General features: G+C 33.7%; 1 protein-coding gene across 9 annotated transcripts in view; it reads left to right on the forward strand.

The window, feature by feature from the left end:
* Positions 1–21,640, forward strand: part of LOC131956063 (muscle-specific protein 300 kDa) — a 163,076-nt gene that overhangs the window by 68,112 nt on the left and 73,324 nt on the right. For all 9 annotated transcript variants that reach the window (XM_059320425.1, XM_059320424.1, XM_059320433.1 and 6 more), the window contains 20 exons: positions 1,718–1,879; positions 2,012–2,182; positions 2,308–2,484; positions 2,617–2,733; positions 2,857–3,045; positions 15,621–15,739; positions 16,171–16,354; positions 16,516–16,842; positions 17,045–17,165; positions 17,267–17,472; positions 17,682–17,824; positions 18,015–18,201; positions 18,468–18,767; positions 18,911–19,036; positions 19,123–19,314; positions 19,418–19,567; positions 19,654–19,827; positions 20,145–20,357; positions 20,860–20,976; positions 21,121–21,303. In XM_059320425.1, the coding sequence (XP_059176408.1) occupies positions 1,718–1,879; positions 2,012–2,182; positions 2,308–2,484; positions 2,617–2,733; positions 2,857–3,045; positions 15,621–15,739; positions 16,171–16,354; positions 16,516–16,842; positions 17,045–17,165; positions 17,267–17,472; positions 17,682–17,824; positions 18,015–18,201; positions 18,468–18,767; positions 18,911–19,036; positions 19,123–19,314; positions 19,418–19,567; positions 19,654–19,827; positions 20,145–20,357; positions 20,860–20,976; positions 21,121–21,303 (3,558 nt within the window). The remainder of the gene's footprint in view (positions 1–1,717; positions 1,880–2,011; positions 2,183–2,307; positions 2,485–2,616; positions 2,734–2,856; positions 3,046–15,620; positions 15,740–16,170; positions 16,355–16,515; positions 16,843–17,044; positions 17,166–17,266; positions 17,473–17,681; positions 17,825–18,014; positions 18,202–18,467; positions 18,768–18,910; positions 19,037–19,122; positions 19,315–19,417; positions 19,568–19,653; positions 19,828–20,144; positions 20,358–20,859; positions 20,977–21,120; positions 21,304–21,640) is intronic.

The raw sequence follows: 21,640 nt of genomic DNA on the forward strand, positions 1-21,640 counted from the left end.
TTTGTACAAATGCTCTATTTACAGCTGGTATGAGAAGTGGTATACAGGGTTAAACTTATGGCCCTTGTGGCAAAAATGCTCTATAGAGTTATACAGCACGCATATGTAGCCTCAGCTACAGACTTATTTCTTAGTCTAGGGTCTTGTTGGACCACAGGTGTATTTGTTTGTGTTATAACTGACCACATCACATTTAACTACTACAATAGCATTGTTTAAAAGATCTTTTAATTATGGTAATTATTACAATGAAAATAAAAATAGAAGTAATAATGACACTGGTTTTACAACATGTAACATGAGATATTGACTGGCTTGATCTTTTTTGATTCACCAAGGAAGTCAATAATTACACTGCTGTTTTATCCAGTTGTCTTATGTACATTCTATCACCAGGCTGACCAACTTCAAATGCAATCCTCTACAGACTGTGCCAAATAATAAAAATAAGTTTCTCAATAGAAAACAAGTGCCATAGCACCAGATTAATTATCTTCTTATTTTGGCCATTGCATTAGCACCAAAAAAATATGTGTACCTCCCAAGATGGGAAAAGGTAGCGTCTCTACCCTACAGGTCACATGATTCAAACTCAACCCTCCTGACCGCAGTATGAGGTCAAGGCCCAGTCAACTCATACCGCTGGGATCTAGGTCCTGGAATGTACCATTACCTGTGTGGTAGCAAGAAGGGGGTAGAGGTGGAGACACAATGATAGATATTTAGAGAATCTATCATAACAGACCTACTTGCTCCTCATATTCGTGGGAAATCACATCTTAAATCTTACATCCAGGTGCCTAGAGGATTAGTCCCCTACCCAAGATAGTCTACAGTGGTAGATTGGTGTTGGTATAGGATGTGCATGTTGGCCATGTATCAGAGCCTGGCCCTTGTTCTGTTAGTTTTGGTTGATAGGGGTCTTCCTGACCTGGCTCAATGCTAGCTTTAGGTGTATGTAAGGAGAGGGGGGGGGTCTCTTTTACTCTGTATCCAAGATACCAGGTTTACCTCGTGCACATCCGGTATAAAAACAAGGAGGCCATTTAAACAAGAGCATATACAATCATCATGTAATGTACATAACTACATAGCTGGAAAATTTTCTTTTGGCTGGTGAAGTTTTTCTACACATAACCCTAGGACCAAAATAATTTATGTTGGCAGAAGAGGTTTAGCTACACATTAACACATGGCTAAAATAATTTCTCGAGGCAGAAGAGGTTTAGTTGAGCAATACAACATGGCCAAAATAATTTCTGTTGTCAGAAGAGGTTTAGCTGTACATACATAAATGGCTAAAATAATTTTAAAAATGTTTCAACACACTATATAAGTATCAGAATTACTTTTAAATAAATTAAATAAAAATATCAGTTACAAAACATTGCAGCATTTATCTAGCAGAATCTATTTCTATTGACTGGCTGAGGCATGCTTCAAAACTAGAATTTGATTTAAATACAACAATGTTTTAGTTAAAATGTAATCTTATTAACTTTTTAACCTATGCCAATAAAGCAGTCGTGGAAGAAATATTGTTTACAAATAATATTATTTGATAACAGCTGAAAAGCAGTCAACAAATATAAAAAATAAAAACCCATTATTTCTCTCTTGATTCATTTTAAAATAATTAAATTTTAAACTTGTAATAAAATGGTATGCCTAGTGTTTTGTGGAATAGTAATATGTTTTATTTGATTCTACTTTTCAGGACAGATTGAATGAAATATTTCAGAAATGGCAGTCATACAAAAATCTGCTAGATTCTTCTCATGACTATCTCACCAAAAGCTTTCCTGACTGGCTGGCACTAGCTGAGAAAAGCATACCAGACACTCTTGAACAAACTCAGAAGCAAAGAGAGGAGACTCAGGTCCATTTTTAAATAATATTTTATCATTTGTTTCATTGTTATCATTTGTTTCATATATTGATGTCTCAACTGTTGCAAAAATAAAAAGAATTAATTCTGAGAAAATAAACAAAGTAAATATTGAACTTACAGGCGGAGCTGGAGAAACTGATGGCCATGAAACAAGCACTAGTTAATGCACTGAAACAATGCAGCAATGTGGGCAGCACTGAAGATCTGGACAAAGCAGAGGAGAAATTAGAATCAGCTGTGACACAGTTTGCTGAGCAGGTCCACTCTGAGATATCTGCATGTGTCAACCAGGTAAACAACCAAACTTATGCTTTTGTTCTTTACTTGAACAATATCTCAAACTCTTCATAAACAAGCTAACATTTTGTTTCATTTTAAAAGCATTCATAATATTTCTATTTTTTTAAAATAATCAGGCAGAGAAGCGTCTAGATCGACTTAGAGAAATGATGCTGAAATGGGATTCAGTAGACAAAATGAGACAAGATCTCCGTCATTGGCTACGAATAAAACAAGAAGAGTTAGATGAGATGGAGAACCAGCCTAGTAAATTACATACAGAAGCTGCTGAGTTAGACATAGAGAGGTTAAAGGTGACCAGCTTGATTATGTAGCTTCCCTTATACTGTAAAGTTTCCTGTACTATAGGGTACATCATGATTTAGTATTTCAGTTAGACTATGGTTTATGTACTGTAGAATACATCATGTTCCTTAATATTTAAGGCCTTCCAAGATGAAATAAGATTAAGATCATCAGCAATAGAAGAACTACAAAATCAACACAGGTCCCTGACTGAACACAACCCTACAGTTATAGATCCTGTTATACAAGCTATTAAGGTTGGCTGAAATCTTTTATTTTCTAAGCTTACAGAATACATTAAATTTATTTAAAATGAGTAGTTTTCTATCAAGAGTAAACATATTGAAGAAGTGAATGTGATATATGTAACTGTGCAACAGGATGACTGGGAAGAGATGTTGGGCCAGTTGGACATACTGATACATGAACGTGAGACTGCAATGGCTCAAGCCAAGGCTTTACAGGCCCATCAAGAAACCATGGATGAAGACTTGGAGAACTATGCTAGAGAACTGGAGAAACTGGACAGGACAGGCAATGCATTGTTGGACAAGAGTCTTCAAATGCAGGTAACCATTGTGGTATTTTTTTTTCTTTTTTGAATTGTCAGAAAAATCTAATTATTTCCAACAAATTCAATTAAATTATAAAGCATGCAAAGTTCATTATTTAAGCAAAGCTGAAAGATTGCCATTCAAAGTGCCTCGTGATTTTATGTATCTTAGTAAGCTAAAAAAAATTACATTAATCAAATAGTTTTTTAACATAATATATTTACCTTGAACGTCCTTTTGTATAAATTTGATACTGAATATAAACATCTTTACTTTATGGTATTTTCATTGGTATCAAATCACAAGATTTGATTGAAAATTTTATTTTAAGAACATATTGGCTTGGTTTGTTTGTGTGTTATAATAGGCTGATAACTTTTCTCTAGTGAATATTCAATGTGCACCAAAATAATTTTATGTAAAAATTAAACAAAACGCACATGATAATTGGTTGTGAAAATACATTAGTTTATAAGTATACTTTTTGTTTTGATAAAATATGACTAGTTCTTTTTTTAGTTCTAAACTTTACAATTAAGTTAATTTAATTTGCATCAAATTTTCCTATTTGCATTTGATTTCTTAAATAATTTTTTTTATGTTTATTTTTGTGCACATAGATTTCTGCTTTAATATTTTTTTGTTTTGCCCCTCATAAAAAAATTGTCAAGATATTTAGGTGCATGCATTTTATAAGTGCCTATATTTTACTTTAGAAACCTAATATTTTTTCTAGTAGAAGCTAAGAAATTTTAAAAACTTGTTTTATATTTTTCTTTTCATTTAGATTTAGACCATTTTAGTAATATGTTCTGTTTTCAATCGTCATATTAAAATACTTACACATGCCAACACTTTTCTTTATAAAAAACATTTTATCCTAACAATTACTTTCAAATATAGACCAATAATTTATTCCGAATCAAAAAGTTCAAGCCCAAATTTATAATTTCAAAGATTCACAACCCTGTAAATATTCTACTGAAGATTTTATGTCAGATTTGCATGACTTTTGAAGTTCTTGACATTTACTAAAATTTAAGGTGGTGTTTATAAATATCATTAAATATTCTTAAGTAGTGAAAATTATAAAAACAATAAACATATCGATGGAAATTGGAAGCAGAACATTCCTCCCCCACCCCAAGTCATTTCTCCCAACTTATCCCAGGTCAATATGCAAAACCGCAAAACTTGATTAGAACATTTACACCCCCCCCCCCCTAATTCCATTTTGGAAGGCATAAGCTCATTTACACTTACCTTGTTCCCCTTATATGGTATTCTATAGGCAAAGTACAAAGCTCAATATACTTTGTACTCTGTCAGCCAATTTAGTCAGTCTATTAAATGCAGTGTTTCTTACTTTGCTAATATAATGTGTAAAATAGGTACTCTTGATCTGGCATGGGAGGGGTGATAATATCCTAGACCTGCTTCTTTATTCTATTGATTTATTAAATTATTGTTTTTAGATAAATCTCTACAATAATTCTCAGCACAGCAAATAAAATATACCTAGATGTGAATTTTTAAAGAATTAATGAGAAAATTTAAAAAGTCAAAGTAGATAGTATCCACACAAACAAGCCATGTCAGAGCTTTTTGTTCCTCGGTAAAGAAAACAAAATTGCTTACTAGGTAAAGTGTAGGAAATACAAATAGTGTCCCAGTAAATGAATGACTGTAAATAAATAACTGTTATGTTTATTCATTGTGGCTTGTATGTATAAAGAACGTCTGTATTGAATTCTCTTACGATTCTCAGGTTGGTATATAAACAACTATTTTACTCCCTAAATCTTCTTACCTCAGTATCACATTTTATTCTATACATTTTTCTATTCTTTTTGCTAGTTAGTAATTTTTTTAAACATCTCAGACATCTGTAATATAATATTTTCTTTTAGATTTGAAACTGATTCTCTTTCTTCTGATATATTTTAGAGGTGTCATTTACATTTGTTTTAATGTTAGTTTTATTTGTTAGATCAACTAGTTAGCTTAGTTGTACTAATTAAAATGATATGTCTTGTAACTAAAAAAGGGGCTCTTTTGCATTTGAAGTACGAATTTCATTTGTATAAGAATAAATAATTATCAAGATTTAAAAAATGTGTTGCTTACCTGATTATTGTTAAGATAAGATTTTTTAAAGGGATGCATGCACTTAAATGATCATTTAAATTGGTTCACTCTTATATGTGTTGATTTTCATAAAAATAAATCTTTATTCTTTTTTTTTTTTTTACTTCAATGCACTATGGTTTTTAGTGTCACATATGCATTTATATGAATTTTTTTTATAAAAAAGAGCTTTTCTGTAGATGAGACATAAAGCAGCATCAACTTCTACTGGTCTAGGGCACATACATATTGAGTTTAAGGGAAACTGGTCTAGAAGCACATAAATATTGAGTTTAAGAGAAACTGGTCTAGGGCACATAAATATTGAGTTTGGTGGAAACTGGTCTAGGGCACATAATTATATAAACTAACAGTGAGTAGAATACCAAGTACCAACAGTTCATATTTTATGTAGGTTTGTGAAAATCCTACTTTTATTTTGGAAGAAATGTTTCCAAAAAAGTCTGCTTAAGGTTGAGTATATCCATATACACTGCAATAGAGTTGTCCATTCTCCTGATGTCTACATGTAGTTTGAAATAGAAGCCTGTCTTGTGCCTGAAAAAGTTGATCTGAGTTCTGGAAGTGTTCATGAGATTTTTAGTTGCAGCCTGCTTTTTCTAAAGTGTGAACTGCATGAAATAGGTTTTTTAGTCATTTCTTATTTACTAGGCTTACTTGTATACAATTCAGAAGACTTTTTAAAAGATTTGGATTATTATTTCTTTAACAATATGGCCTTTTAGGCGGTCATTTACAGGAAGTATTTCTTGGATAACCAGGAAATAGACAGTATTGATTGAAAAGTACACTTGTCAGCACAATTAAATAAACTGATCAATCAATCATTATTGATCATGGCATGAAAAGAGTATGGTCTTGTTTTCTGGTTAGGTTATCAGCACTAGCTCCCTTTATGAGGCTTGAATAAAGCATTCCCTGCAGACATGTGAGTCGCTCTATAAGCTGTGAATAAAGCATTCCCTACAGACTTGAATGTACCATGTTAACTTGGACTGGTCTATGTGTGTAATATGTGCTGGAAATGAACTCTGTTGTTAGCTAGGGTTCATACTGAAACTTTGTGGATAACTAGAAGTTGGTGAAAATATTGTGTTTGTTGGTTCACTAGAAGTTGATGAAAATATTGTGTTTGTTGGTTCACTAGAAGTTGATGAAAATATTGGGTTTGTTGGTTCACTAGAAGTTGATGAAAATATTGGGTTTGTTGGTTCACTAGAAGTTGATGAAAATATTGTGTTTGTTGGTTCACTAGAAGTTGATGAAAATATTGTGTTTGTTGGTTCACTAGAAGTTGATGAAAATATTGTGTTTGTTGGTTCACTAGAAGTTGATGAAAATATTGTGTTTGTTGGTTCACTAGAAGTTGATGAAAATATTGTGTTTGTTGGTTCACTAGAAGTTGATGAACATATTGTGTTTGTTGGTTCACTAGAAGTTGATGAACATATTATGTTTGTTGGTTCACTAGAAGTTGATGAAATATAGTTTTTTAGAAGCTGCTGTATTTGTGGTTTACGATTATTAGATCACTTTATCCATATTTAGCAGATAAAAACTAAGTTTTTCTGCATAAAATCAAGAAATCACAACTAAGCCACTAGTTCTCTCTATCGCTGTGCTTTTAAGCAGGTACATTTCCTTTATTTCTCTGCTTAAGTCATCATATCAACATCTTTTTAAATAGAACCAGGACTGTCAAAAGCTCTCTGTGTTAGTTTAACTTAGTTTAAGGTTCATGTTTACAAAAGAAACAATCTAAAAGCCATTGGAGGCTTTGAAAGATGTCAAAACAAAAGATTTTATAAGGCAGATGAAGATTACCCAATAGTGTGGACAGTTCTATGCCCTATTGCCTTGAACTGATAGACTCCACCCTGCCACACTGTCCTATTACAGATTATGTAATAATGGAAAGTTTTATATAAAGTAAGGCAATATAACCAACGGTCAAGGGAAATTACATTATGAGACATTTTGCAGCAGACAGTAGATGGGTCAGATTGTCACAAAATGTACTTGAAATCATCAATTGAAGGTCTGTCTCAGTGAAAAAATATTATTTACAAAAATCTTGTAGTATTGGAAACAGTGGTCAGTCTTATATTGAATATTTGTTTGCTGTATTTAATGTATTTAATTTTTTCTTTTTTTTTGCTTTATTTTGAAGCCTTGCTTTGTAGATAGAAAACAAAATATTTGAGCTTTGCTGTTACAGCTTTTAGACATGTTTTTCTTTGATTAAAACTAATTCTTTCTCAATTTTTCCTTGCTAACCACAGTATTTAGCAAGTAAGACAAATCAAGCCAAAAGTCTTTTTAATCCTGCAAATAACATTTCAAAATTATCAAACTGTTTATCTCAGTGTCATGATGTTTTAAAATGTTGTTTATTATAAAGTTAAGTAGCTATTTTTGAAAATGAGTATTTGACATGCCATATGTCTTTGTTTAGACTGAAAGGCGTCCATGCAGATCAACACAAACAAAGCCACAACCTACTGACTCCGACAGTGAGGACGAGAGGCCTGGGGGCTTTCCTTGGAAATCTTCTAAAGGGGCTAGAGGGAAAGGAAATTTGAGCGGAGGATCACATCTTTTCCATGGTGGTGCTGGACCACACTTTACTAACCTCTCCCATTTGCGAGGATCTCGGAGCGCCCTAGGCAAATCCCCTAACACATCTAGATCAAGCTTGAGACCACGACGACGACACAATGACTCCCAGGACTTGAAGTCTTTCAAAAAAGGTGCGGCTGGAGCCAATGCTACCATAGAGTCAGAGAGTGAAGAGTCTGGTTATGGTGAGACCTGTGGAGAAACCACCATGCAAGCATTAAGTTTTGATGAGCCTTCACTTTGGCTGGGATCTGAACATACACCACTCAAGTACATAGAGTCAGATGATGAGTCCACCTGCAGCTACATCAGTGGTGTCTTCCTTCCCACTGATCCTAGGTACCAGAGAGACAGGTCGACACAAACACCAGGCTACGCCAGAACTCAAACTACAGAGCAAGTAGAAACCAGCAATACAATCACAACTCAAACAGAGGAGCCCCCACGCTCTATTGCCATACAAACTCTCAACACATCTTTGCATTCTATGGGGGCCCAGACCAAAAAACACAGCAGGTCTAGGGTTAACCTACTGAGGAGTCTTCTGCAAGAGGTCAAGGATATCAAAAGGCAACAAGGTTTGGACGACTCAGAGGATGATAATTTCTCCATAGCATCAGACATGTCAGTCAACAGGGATGTCTTGGAAGCCTTGTCCCGTGATGTTGCTGCGCTCAAGGCTGCTCAAGGGGCTATGAGCCAAACTGCAGCTGAACAAAGCACCCAGACGTCCCAGAGGCCAGGTAGAGTCAATGATATGTTAGAAGATTTTCGACGGATGAAGGCAGGCAACCAAACTCCTAGCATTGCTCAAAGTACAACTCGATCTCTGAATAGAACAACCCCTGTCAGGTTTGACTCACCCAGGTCAATGACTAATCATCTCATAGCTGCTCATAACCCAGCTGCTATGGCCAATGGTCATCATGATCCATCCATACAAGATTTCAATGCTACTTACCCCCCTGTCCCTGGGGGTAGACGTAGGATCACTCAAGATGAATTAGATAACATCAATGAAAGGCTAGACAGACTGAGCAGCTATCAAATTCCTCAACGCCATGTTAACTTTGTCCCAGCATATCCACCTCAAATGTTGCCTCCTGCCCTTGTACAACAGCCTCCAATTGTGTCGCAGCCCCCAGTTTTCCCACGTCGGCGATACAGAGTGAGGGAGTTCTCCAGGTCTTATGACGACATTGACATGCTCTCAGATGATGAGTACAGAGGAAGACGAAGACGCGGCTATGGTGGCAGCAGGGAAGGTGTGATGGGAAGGTATCACCTGGATGATGCTCTACTTGAAGCAACCATTGTATCTAAGCAGCTGAAGAGAATGTCTGCCAAAATGAAAAGAAATTTAAGAGAGGAGTTAAATAGGTCTAGGTACTAACTGTCATTTAATATTTGTTGATGACAGTTGTACTGTCTCATTCTTATGTTATAGCAATAATTTAATCCAATATTTCATATTTATGTATTTAATATTGTTGATACGCAGCACATGACAGTTCCATAATTATAGGAACAATTTGAAATACAAGGCTAGATGCTTGGTAATTCCCCACCTTTTCGGTTTGTTTGGTGATGATTGTGGCACAAGAACTATTCCTGTCACTGTCATGTAAGATGTCATAATTTGATCCCTTGACAATCTAATTGTTATATATATATATATATATATTTATACATACTTTTTGTAAAAGACCAATCTATTAAAATCATGACAACATTCCATATCTTTATTTCTTCCGTCCATGATAATTCTGTCCATTTTATACATTTTGTAATGCTTGCCAAAACTACAGTATTTTTTGCTAACTGATATTACAAAAAATATATACAACTTAGAGGACATTTTTTTTAAAATATTAAATTAATTACCTTGCTTAAAATTAAATTATTATACAAGCTAATATTAGCTTTAATTACCTTTTTTGGATTAACAAGTTATAAAGTTTATAATTATAGTTTTATTTTTAAAATTATTAGGTCAATGACTTGACCAAAATGTGTTTCTACAACACAAAAAACTTTTTAACAGTGAATTTATTTTTGTACATTTAATGCTGCATGTTTCAATTTTTTAAATGGTTTGTGTAGTTTGTGAACTATCACATTGAGATGTAGATTTTCTTTTGTTAGTAAAATTCAATAGTTTATGTCCATGACAGTAAGTGCCTTTTCTTTGGATGAAAAAAGTTAATGAACATGTAACAGAGCTAGCAGTTTAAAATATTTCTGATCTGAGCTTGAACTTGCCATTTTTTCTGTCTCCAAACAGTTCATGTTAATAACATTGTTCACAAGTGTTTTTATGTTTTTATTGTGTTTTAAATTTTTTAGAACCTTTAATTTATACCATTATAAAAAAGAATCTGTGATTTTTAAATGCCCATCAAAATAATCCACAATTTTAAAATGTTTATTAAAGGTATCTGTGATTTTTTAATGTCTGAGATTTGTCTGACTTGTGTACATATTTAAATGCAAATCTTATTTCAACTGTGATAAATCATAAATATTGATATATTTACATTTTAAAATTCTATACAAACTACTTAGCACCAGGTTTTAAAAATAATCTTATTTAATCATATTTATTTTTACTAGACATGTATTTACACAGCTTAAGTCAAAATTAGTATCATTTGTTATTGTGATGATTAGATTTTTTTGTGAAAAACTACTTTATCTTAAAAAATTTATTATGGAAATAATTTGTGAAGATTTTTATATTTGAAAGTTTAGAATAAAAACATTGTAAATGACACCTGTAAAAATTGCTTGTTCTTCTGCCTGTGGTTAAACATTAATCTCCCTACTGATCACTCTAAATTCTTTCTTCATTTGGTTATATATTGACCTCTCTGAAAATCATTCTACATTCTAATTTCATGTGGTTAAACACTAACCTCTCTAAAAAAAAACATTCTGCATTCAAACTTTAAACCCTAGCATGTTTTATGTGACTATTTAATTGATGCTGCCTGACCATCACTTACAGATATTCAAGTGCCTATGATTTTAACTAATTAAGCACAATTAGTCATTTATAATCATTGGCACAAATAATGTTACCTAAAATAACTAAGCATTTTAAGCATTAGCCATTATCATATGGTTCTGGCAAGTCAAGTCTAATTTCAAATAACTATAAAATATTAGTAAAACCCCTAACATCTAATAAAATAAACCTGTTTCCCCTGGCTAACGTAGCTACCTTCAGACATCGGGGATGACATCAAAGTAAAAATCTACATCTCACCATCATTTTGCTGCCTATGTGGATCCAATCAATAGAGCTTTTATGTTAAGTCTACAAGTTTTCTTACAAAATCTGGACAGACTTAATTCAAATGTGCCCTTTTAGTTCCAATTATAGATACTGTTAGTGTTATTATAGCTTGCCAATAATCACACCCAAAAAAAACATTCAAGGATATGTGTTACCCTAAAAGTAAATTTATTTATGTATAAAATTAGGTGTTTAATATTTTACACCATTATTATGCATATGAATATAAGTTAGAAAATAGAGTTCATATTATCTGGTGACCTTTAATGGACATGCTATGTTTTAAGATCTAAAGCTTTTTGAATACTTTTACCATTTTTCTACAAGTTCCGAAAAACGCACCCTTTTTAGTGTGCAAAAAGTTCAAAATTTGCAGGTTATTTATCATAAACTTTTTTCTATGAAAGCCATCAAAATTCCCTCATTACAAAAGTTTTATGTTTGCATGAAGAACAATTACTGAAAATATGGTGGGCATTGTTTTATAAATAAAAAAGAAGTAGGCATTTATGTGTTAAAAAACTGCAAACTGGGAAAACAGCAAAAAGTAGGTCAAAAATATACCATTCAGTGTAATTTGTAAAGGTGACTGTGAGTTTTGGGTGTTTCCGAGATGATGGAAATGAAGATTATCAAATACATGAGAAATCCAACTTTCCAATGATGCCAAATAGAATATGATGGTTAATATTAAACTTTTTGTAGAGAGCTTGCAAGATTGGGGGAAAATGATTATTTTTCAATTAATGGGGTCATAGAAATGTAAATACATAAAAAACAATTTTCTCATTAAAGTTAAAATTCTTATGGAAGAATGTGCAAAAAGAGGTTTTGAGAAAAACACATAAAATTAATACAGCTGCCTGATTGGCTAAAACTATAATTTCAAATTGAAGTTTATTTATTCACTTAAAAACGTGGTTTAAAATTGGAAACAAAATTTATACAAAGGTTCACTCATGTTTAATGTACTGAAAAATTATTAAAATTGGATAATTAGTAAAAAATAATTTTTAATTGGACAGATTAATACGAAATAATTATTTTTTTTAAATGTTAATTAAGCCACACTTAATTAATATTTTAAAAACATAATAATTGGTGTAAATTGTTCATAAAGGTTCATTTATTTGAATACACTAAAAACAGAAAATGAGTTTTTTATGATTAATTGGGGCTAATCTTGAGACAATAATAACAGAGCACACTTTTTGATGTATAGCCAGTGAAGCACACTTTACTGTATGCTTCAGTGTAGCCACCCCAAGCCAGTTCAAAGACACTGGTTAGACTGAGCATACCACGAAAATCAATGACATCCATAGACCCCCTGGAGGTCAAATGACAAAAAAATACTTGAAAGCAGAAAAATCATTAGAAACTACAGACATACAGGCCCTCACTCCAGTGACATCTTCATGAGTATCTCACCTTGTTGGTAACAAGTTATGAAGGATTTTACAGTGTAACAAAACAATAAATAAGCTTTTAAATCTATTTTTAAAAAAACTTGCAATCGTTAGAGCAATTGGTGGTTGATAAAATGTGTAAGAGATTCCAGAGCGCCAATGTTTATCCTTGAGAAAGCAAGTTTGCTTTATTTTCACATTTTCAGCATATTTAAAAGGTTATTATAATAAAGTTTGTTTTTATACTTGTAACCCTCACTCAGTGGGGATGCTTTTACCCACTGAGGTGTTGTGGTTAAGACGGGCACAGCATCGAGCCATGACGGCTTTCAAAACAGAGAGAAAAAACTTCAGAAACAAGAAACCAAGAAAAAAACTGTAGCCCTAAAACAAATATAAATAAAAAGTTACATTCATGACAACACCACGAGTAGGCTACAATATACACGGGTACAATAAAATATGTTTCGGCCAGTACACAGTACTGCCAACAAGTACCAATAAGTAGTACTACAAATAAATACTTATATAAATACTCACTCTAACTAGTGTGCAACTGCAGCACTAGCAGGAATACACAAATAAGTATTTTAACGACATAATTTATATAACTACATCTTGGTCACCGTGTCCACAGAAAGCAGCCTTGCGTGTGACTGACACAGCTAGGCACGAAACTACCCACAGTCCCATGTCACATGACATAGGACACAAGTAACATCGCTCACAAGAGCATGAAAAAAAAACTACATCAACAGTTCAGTTGCGGTCCCACAGGGGCTGCAACCCAATGAATTAAAACTTCATTCTTCCCCCCCTTGGCTGGTAACCATATGTGTTACATACTTTTTTCACCTTTTAGATATTAAAAGTTTTAAAAATTAAAATAGTTAATATTAAAGTTTCAAAAGCAATTAGTACTTTTTTTAGTATTCTGTCCATTCTTTAGAAACAACCCATATACCCAAAGTTTTTTATTTAAAACTCAGATCAATGGCTTGCGGTCTGAACTCTAAAAAGCAATTATCTGTCCCTTACTAACTTTCTTGGTTGGCTCTCATGTGTGAAAACGTTAATTAATACAGCTAAGGGGTCATCCATTTATGACGTCCACAAATATTTGTAATTTTAGACACTCCCTCTCCCCCATCCACATGTGTCTATAACGACTTAGTATAAGTTGGGCCCTATATGTTAAGCGCTTGGTCTAGATCATATTGTTTTTAAACTCATGTTTCAAATCTTTGAAATGTTTAAAGTTAAACTAGAAATAGGCTACCATGAATTGTTTTAGAGAATTGGTCAATGCCCCCACCCCCCCCCCCCTCACGCTTGTAAAAATGTGCCGCTTTTTATAATAGTTGGGCTGTATACAGTTACATCTCTGATACATTTATTCACCATTTGGGCTGGTGTTTTTAAACACGAGAACAGCCTATTTAATATATACAGTTTATTTGCAGTTTTTTTTTAATTTATTTAAAAAAAATTTTTATATTAGATGTAAGTATTTTGATGTAAAATTCAACATGTGGACATCCACATTGACACAAACTCCCTCCCCCTGCCCCCCCCCCCCCGTGTGGATGTCATAAATGTCATGATGAATTATTTGATCTTAATTTAGATTTTAAAAAAAGATATTCTTTTGTTCTCAATGTATCTGGAAAAAATGAGATCACTGCATTAGAGGCAATGCAGTACATTCTTAAAGCTGTTTTTAAATTGGGTTTTAAGATGACCCTAGTAAGATAAAAAATAAATTTTGAATAAAGTATTCAGAAAAAGTAAAATAGTATTATAACATGAATATCATACAATAGCTTAATTAATTGTCAATTTATACTAATTTATTTCTAAAATACTAAAAATAATAGCTAGGGGGGATGGGTATTTTATGCATATAGAATAATATTATTTTAAAATTTGTATATAAGAAAATGATTGATACAAAGCCAATGAATTTTGCTTTTAAATCTATGTTTGAAAAATACTGAAGGTAATTTTTGTTTCAAATTTAACAATCACATAAAAATCTTCTCATAATTTTTTAATTTATTTATTGGTAGTAACAGTAAAAGATGCATTATCCTAAATACAAAAGTGTAAAATCTTATATTATTAAAATGTTCCCAATTCAGACATTAGTTCTGTAACAGAGTTTCAAGATCGCTACAGACCTTAAAGCCCTAACAGTAGGTGCTGTCTTAGGTGTCACAATCAGACAGGTGAAATTCATAAGTTTAGGCAAAAAAGGGAATGTTTCAACAACACTATCACAACAAGATTTAAGACATGCTGCAATAAGAGCTCACATATTTGTAAAATGCCAGAACAGTTTCTCATCCAAGCTATACATCAGTTTTTTAACCTTATTAGATCATATATGACTAGTAACCGCTAACTATAAAGTACCGTGACATTACTGTAATACTTGCAAGCTACTTTCCAAACTAACATTAAACTGGCTTATTTGTCTAATACCTAGATCATAGCTGAGAAAAAATATGTTGCACAAACTGACTTGACTGTTTTAACTTGTCTGTAGCCAGTGGCATAGCGAGGTCGCGTGTCACCCGGTGCGGCACTTAATAGTGTCACCCCCCAGAAGCGTAGCGACCCTTCCCGGGGACAAACTTTCAAGTTTTCGATTTGCACCCCCCCCCCTCAAGTTTTTGATTTGCACCCCCCCTCAAACTTTTGATTTGCACCCCCCCCCTCCCCTCCCTCAAGTTTTTCTCTATATATTTTGCTATTTTTTGCCTTAGTGTCACACCCCTAAATGGTGTCACCCAGTGCTGCCCGCGCACCCCCCACCCCCCCCCCCTGACTGTAGCACAAAATAACTTGACTGTTCTAACTTGTAGAGAAGTCTGTAGCACAAACTGACTTGACTGTTTTAATTTGTCTGTAGCACAAATTGATTTGACTGTTCAAACTTGTAGAGAAGTCAATAGGACCAACTGACTTGACTGTTCTAACTTGTAGTTAAATCTGTAGCACAGACATCATTTGTAGACCGTATAAACATTTGAATTTTATTGTTTGATCAGCGTGCTGTAGCCCATATGACTTTGCTGTCTACTGTCTCAATGCTTCTCCTATGTGTTGTGTAGGCCCTGGCTGAGGAGATCCACAGTAAACTGGCGTCCATCATAGAGCTGAGAGATGAGGGGGAGGCTGTCAAGGCAAAACTCAGCCAGCATGACCAGGACCTTGTTACTGAGAAGATAAAGTAGGTCATGGATGATTGGCTCTTATTTTCATATAGTCTCTAGATCACAACAGTCAATTTTAGCTCATTTTGGATATACAACATTTTTGTTGGTAACTAAAGGGTTTTTAATTAATTAATTCTTGGGCAGCCCTTTGATAAAAGCAATTAGGCTATTATAAGTGACCTCGCTTGCACCTTGCACTATTTTGAGTGGGAGCAAAAATATGGGGACAGGGTATAGGATATTATTTGGGATTTTAGTTGCTTTTTTTAAAATTTCTTGATTCACCTGTGCATCATTTGTAGTTTAAATACTTAAAGACTGACTAAAATACTCCAAATCAGCTATGGTTCTTAGGTAAAACAAATCAAGGGTCATAAATGGTATTTTTTCTATCGCCGTCTGATTTTTCTGTGTTTACATGGGTTTTAGCTTGTTTTTTATACAGAGATATAGAAGAAAAATACAAAAGTCTGGAAACTTCGATTCAGCGCAAAATGAAAGGGTACAGCATGATAGAAGCAGACCTGATAGAAATCAAAGAGGAGGCAAGTTTATACATTCAGTGGCTCACTGAACAGGAGGAGAGAATCATAGCTGAACAGTCACATACAAACATAGAAGAATTACAGGTATCTATAGTTTTTTTAATTCTATCTTAAGTTTGCACAGTATAATTATTGTAGTGATCTACTCTGTAAAAATAATATTCATTAAAATTCTTGAATATTTGCAAAAGAAGTGAGAAATAAAAATAGATAGTTAACATTGGTTTTAATTTCATACTATACAGTATCTAGAATATGAACTTCAACAGCGAAGAGTTATCCTAGAATCTGTAGATCAGAAAGTACGTTCTATCCTGAGTGATCTACCATCTGAAGAACGAGAAGCATTTGGCCAGCTGGTGGTTTCTCTTCAGGAAAGACATAACAAACTGCAGAGCTGTGTCAAGGAGAAGTGTCAAAACTTGGAAGAGATGTCTGAGAAAATAAAAGAACTGACTCAAACATTTGAGAAACAGATGCAATTGCTTGATGAAAGAGAAAAAGAAATAAACCAGTTTCAACAGGCGAGGCTTGAAGCAGTCAATGTTGAGAAACAGCTAGAAAAATGCAAGGTTGGTCTTCGTTTTTATTTTTCTGTGTAGAAATGTATGAAGCTTATACTGAATATGAATTTTTTTTTAATAAAATGTTTTATTTTAACTTTTACCTGTGGTGTTGTGAACTACTTACCACATTATCTTATGTGATTTGTGCAAATAGTTACCACATCCTCTGGTGTGATCTGTGAACCTGTTACCACATTTTATGTTGTAGTGTGTGGTGGTCAAGGTGGACAAGCTAAAGGAGAGGCTGGACGGGACATTAGCAGAGAGTCTCAGTCAAGTTTCAAACTGTCAACATGCTGACACATCACAGCTGGACCTAATTCTGGAAGGTCATTGTTTATTTGTCCATCTTCCCTGATAGTTGTTAGATTTTAAAGCTTTATTTCTGTTCAAACATTTTTCATTTAATTAATTGATTAATTATCTACAGGAGTAAGAACAAAGTTAACAAGAGTTCAGGAAACTATCACCCAGAGAATGAATTTCCTACAAAACTCACTGCAGTCTAGAAGAAAATTTGAAACTGATTGCCAGACTATTGATAGATGGTGCAATGACACAGAACATTTGCTAGAAGATCGTCTGCTTAAAGACTGTTCTGTTGAGATCAAAGAGGAGGAGCTACTGAGATTAGCAGTAATCATTAGCTAAAAATTTTTATTGCAATTCAACACTTCAAACAATTTTTGTGCAATTTTAGTCTCTTTAACGCATTTTTTAAATTTAGAAATTTTCAAGAAAGAATCGGAAAGTAGTTCATCATTACTTTCCATGTGGAGTAGCTATTAATTTTTCAGAATGTTTCTGAATAGATTTTTAGTATAATACTTCTATTGATGTTTCAGACTCTGCAGACCTCAGTGCATGAATTTCAATCTTTTGTACAAGAAACAAAAACACTTGGAGAGAGTTTTCTGTCTTCTCTTATTGACAGCGATGCACCTGTTCTTCATGAACTGTTAGAGAGATTGGAATCAAAATATAGCAGGTAGTAGAAGGCACTTGTTGATTAATGGATTTGAAGTTTATCCATTCATTTTTAGCAGGTAGTATAAGGCATTTGTTGATTAATGGATTTAAAGTTTATCCATTCATTTTTAGCAGGTAGTATAAGGCATTGGTTGATTAGTGGATTGGAAGTTTTTTGTAATTTCAACATTTAAATTTTGTTAATGTAGCGTGTCACAGAAATCATCAGAGAAGAAAGTTAATTTAGAAGAAGACATCAAGTTACATAAAAAGATTCAGGCTCAGATAGCAAGTGCTCAGTCATTTCTTGCACTCTGCCAAGATAAGCTGAAGGAATTAAATCTTCCTCTTGGACCTAGTGCACAAGATGCAGATCATAGGCTTAGGATGTCTCTGGTAATTTGATTATTGATGTATGTGTGTATTTAAGAATGGTAATTGAATCTACAGATGTCTCTAGTAATTTAATTATTGATGTATGTATGTATTTAAGAATGGTAATTGAATGTAGTTGTATGTGATCATAATATGTAGACCTTTATGGTAATTTGGTTTTTAATCTGTTGTTGTTTTTACTATTACTGATCAAGTAACTTTTGATAACTTATCTCTGAGATGGACCACAGTCCAATAAAAACTGTGCTATCACTCTCCCATTTCAGAAGTTAAAAGAACAGCTAGATGAGTACCAGGAGAGTATTAGGGAACTTGCAAGTCAAGCTCCAGACCTGAGTCATGTTGGTCATGTGACTGACAGTGTGTCAAAGATCACAGCCATGTACCAGGCGTTGTCCCAAAATGTGGGCCAACATGTTAAAGTTTGCAGCTCAGAACTAGCAGTAAGAAAACAGTTGGAGCAAACTATAGCCATTCAGGGGACACAGCTCACAGACATAGAAACAAGGGTCAACAACTTCCTTTCTGTAAATACTTCATTAGCAGAGTGGATAGAATTTTATAAGGTGGGAAAACACTTTATTCATACTTCAGTAATTGATTAGGTTGATTATTAAAATAGATGTTGAAAATATGAATTTTTTTTTTCAAAAAAGATTGACATACCAATGACTTTAAACTCTGTGTTGTCTATGAATTAAATTTCTAGGAAGTTGATGCAAAACTAGGTAAACTGGAAACTGAGATGCTTCCATCATTAGAGGGAGATAAACATGTTGGCCACCCACGTGAAGATAATGAATCATCAGCTGCTATAAGTGACAATTTAAACAGAGTAAGAACAATTTCTATAATCTTTTTAACATTGATACTGGTAAGAAACACTTTTTAAAGCAAGAAATTTATTATTGAAAATTTCAGCTCAGTCAGCTAAAATCAAGAGTAGAAGACAGTCTGCAACAAGCTGAGAAAATTCAGTACAAAGCTGATAATTTTAAACTGGCTGCAACAGATATGGTATCTTGGCTTGAAGAAAAAAGTATTGCTCTGGCCACATGTGGTACTCTTCCTCTGGACTCCTGTCAAGTCCTTGTTGCCATAGAAAAACATAAGGTAATCTCTTTCTTACCAAATATTTTATTATGCTCATAGCTGGTATGGTTAACACAACAAATGTAAACATTCATTCTTGTGTTCTTTTATTCACTTTTTTTAGGCTACATCAAGTGAAGCTTCTGAGAAACTTGAGTCATTTAAAGGTCTTGCAGCATCAGTGCAAGAAATGTACACAAATCTTGGTCTGTCTTTACCCAGAGACTTCACAGAAAAGCTGGTCCAAGTTCAAGCTCTAGAAGATTCAATCATGGTAAGGGAAGGAACTCAGGCATGCTAAACCTTATTTTTTTACTTAAGTTTTTTTTTTCAATTAAGTTTAATTATGATCACACACAGGCTGCAGTAAGAGAGAAAGAAGACTATCTGAATGTTGCACTCCGTGACAGAAAACAGTTTGAGGATTCAACCAAACACATTTCTCATTGGTTGAAAGAAGCAGCTTCTCTGCTGGATTCTGGTTATGATGGATTGGATTATGATACACTGGATGGAACTCTAAGCAGCTTTACAGTAAGTTATCCATAAACTTTGGAACCTCTTAACTCACCTAGGGGGAAACATACTTAACTGCTTCCACACAGTTTTGACAAAATTAAAAAAAATAAAAACCAACCATTTTATACAGCAAAATTAATTTTTGATAAAACATCAAGATCAGCCACTGGTAAAAAATTTCACAAACTATAACAATTTTCGATTATGAAACAGTTGTATAAATCAAATAAAGTGAATCACCTTAATTATTCTTGTATAAATGTAACCAAGTTCATTAGGTTTCTGCTATTAACAATGGTGCAATCATTGTTTAACTAAGCTGTCTTTTTCAGGATTATTTTTCTGAGTCAAGTGTTTGTGGGGAAGAGCTGGCCAGAGCTAGCCAGTCATCAGAGCGCCTGCTGCCCACACTTGACATCAATGATAGGGCCACAATGGAGCAGATCCTGAAAAATGTCAACCACAAATACTCAACCACAAGCTCTACAGCACACAGCAAGCAAGAACATGCCCAGCAAAAACTTGAAGCGTGGAACAAATTTAAGGTTGGTCATTCTGGCGGGCTGGGATTTGATAAAATTTGTTTAGTTGTTTTTAAAAATAAATGTATTGGTAGAGATCTCATTTTTATGATCAGTTTGTGTATTTCTTACTGTATTTATACGGCATATTTATATTAGCTGAATAAAAGGGAGTGAGCTTCCCTAAAAATGTGTGTATATTTGTGTATAACAGAAAGGTTTGGGATAGCACTTCCAGAAATGGTATGGAAATTTTGTCCACATAACTGAAATGGTTATTAAGTAATTAGCTTTTGAAAGACCTGAACACAAAATACCAAAAATCACCCATGAGTTAAAAAGATACCTACTTAAAGTACCTATGATATCTATCAACCAGAAATGATAATTAAGCTTTTGTGTTTACTTAAGTACAAGATTGCAAAACTGGGTTTTTCTTTGGAAGGAAAGAGTAAAATATCAAGATTTTTTTAAAATCTCAAATTTTGACTTTTGCACTATTACAATACTTCCCCTGTTATTCCAGGCAAGTTTAGCTGAGCTGAGTGAAAAACTTGAAGCCCTGGAGGTAGATTGGGAACAAGTTGACAAGAATGCTGATGCAAGTCCAGATGCTGTCCAGGCACACCTGCACAATGTCAAGGTCAGTCAGCTAGTGTCCATGGTCCAACCTCTATTGTTGTATTTCTTGTGTTGTGTGGTGTCAGTGTACTGATGTACCAATAGCACAGTGCAGGTATTTTCATCATGATTGTCTGACTGAATGTTTTCTTTACACTTTGGCCAGACATTCCTGTCAAGGGCAGACACTTGTCGCAGTCTGGTTGACAGTCTAAACGACATGGCAAGAGATCTCGAACGTGCAGGAAATGTCAACAGTCGTGCTCACCTGAACCGTAAGGTCAGCTCTGTCAACAGCAGATGGGAGCAGCTGACAGGTCAAGCTGAAGCTAGAGTTCTGTCCCTTGAGGTGAGGGAAATATATAGAAACACTTCTCTAGAATATAATTTTGTTTGGTTCCCTAAGATAATTGCATGTTTGGAGAATATTGTATAAGAATATGTTGTATAAATTATAATTTAAATGAATAACTCTGCATTGTTCATTTTCTAAAAAGGGTTTTAGATTACTTTGTAAAACAAAAACATGAAAAAGTTTAAAACATTGAAAGTGTTTCTTACAATTTAGACAGCTCTGTAAAGGAAATTCAATGAAAATTTATAACATTTAATTAATTGGCTAGAACGATTTTAATCAACATTTTGTAATGGGAAACTTTCATTATGACAAACCATTCTTCAATGTT

The sequence above is a fragment of the Physella acuta genome, unplaced genomic scaffold (assembly GCF_028476545.2).
Source record: "Physella acuta isolate Inbredline_101_S28 unplaced genomic scaffold, ASM2847654v3 ptg001126l, whole genome shotgun sequence".
NCBI lineage: Eukaryota > Metazoa > Mollusca > Gastropoda > Physidae > Physella > Physella acuta.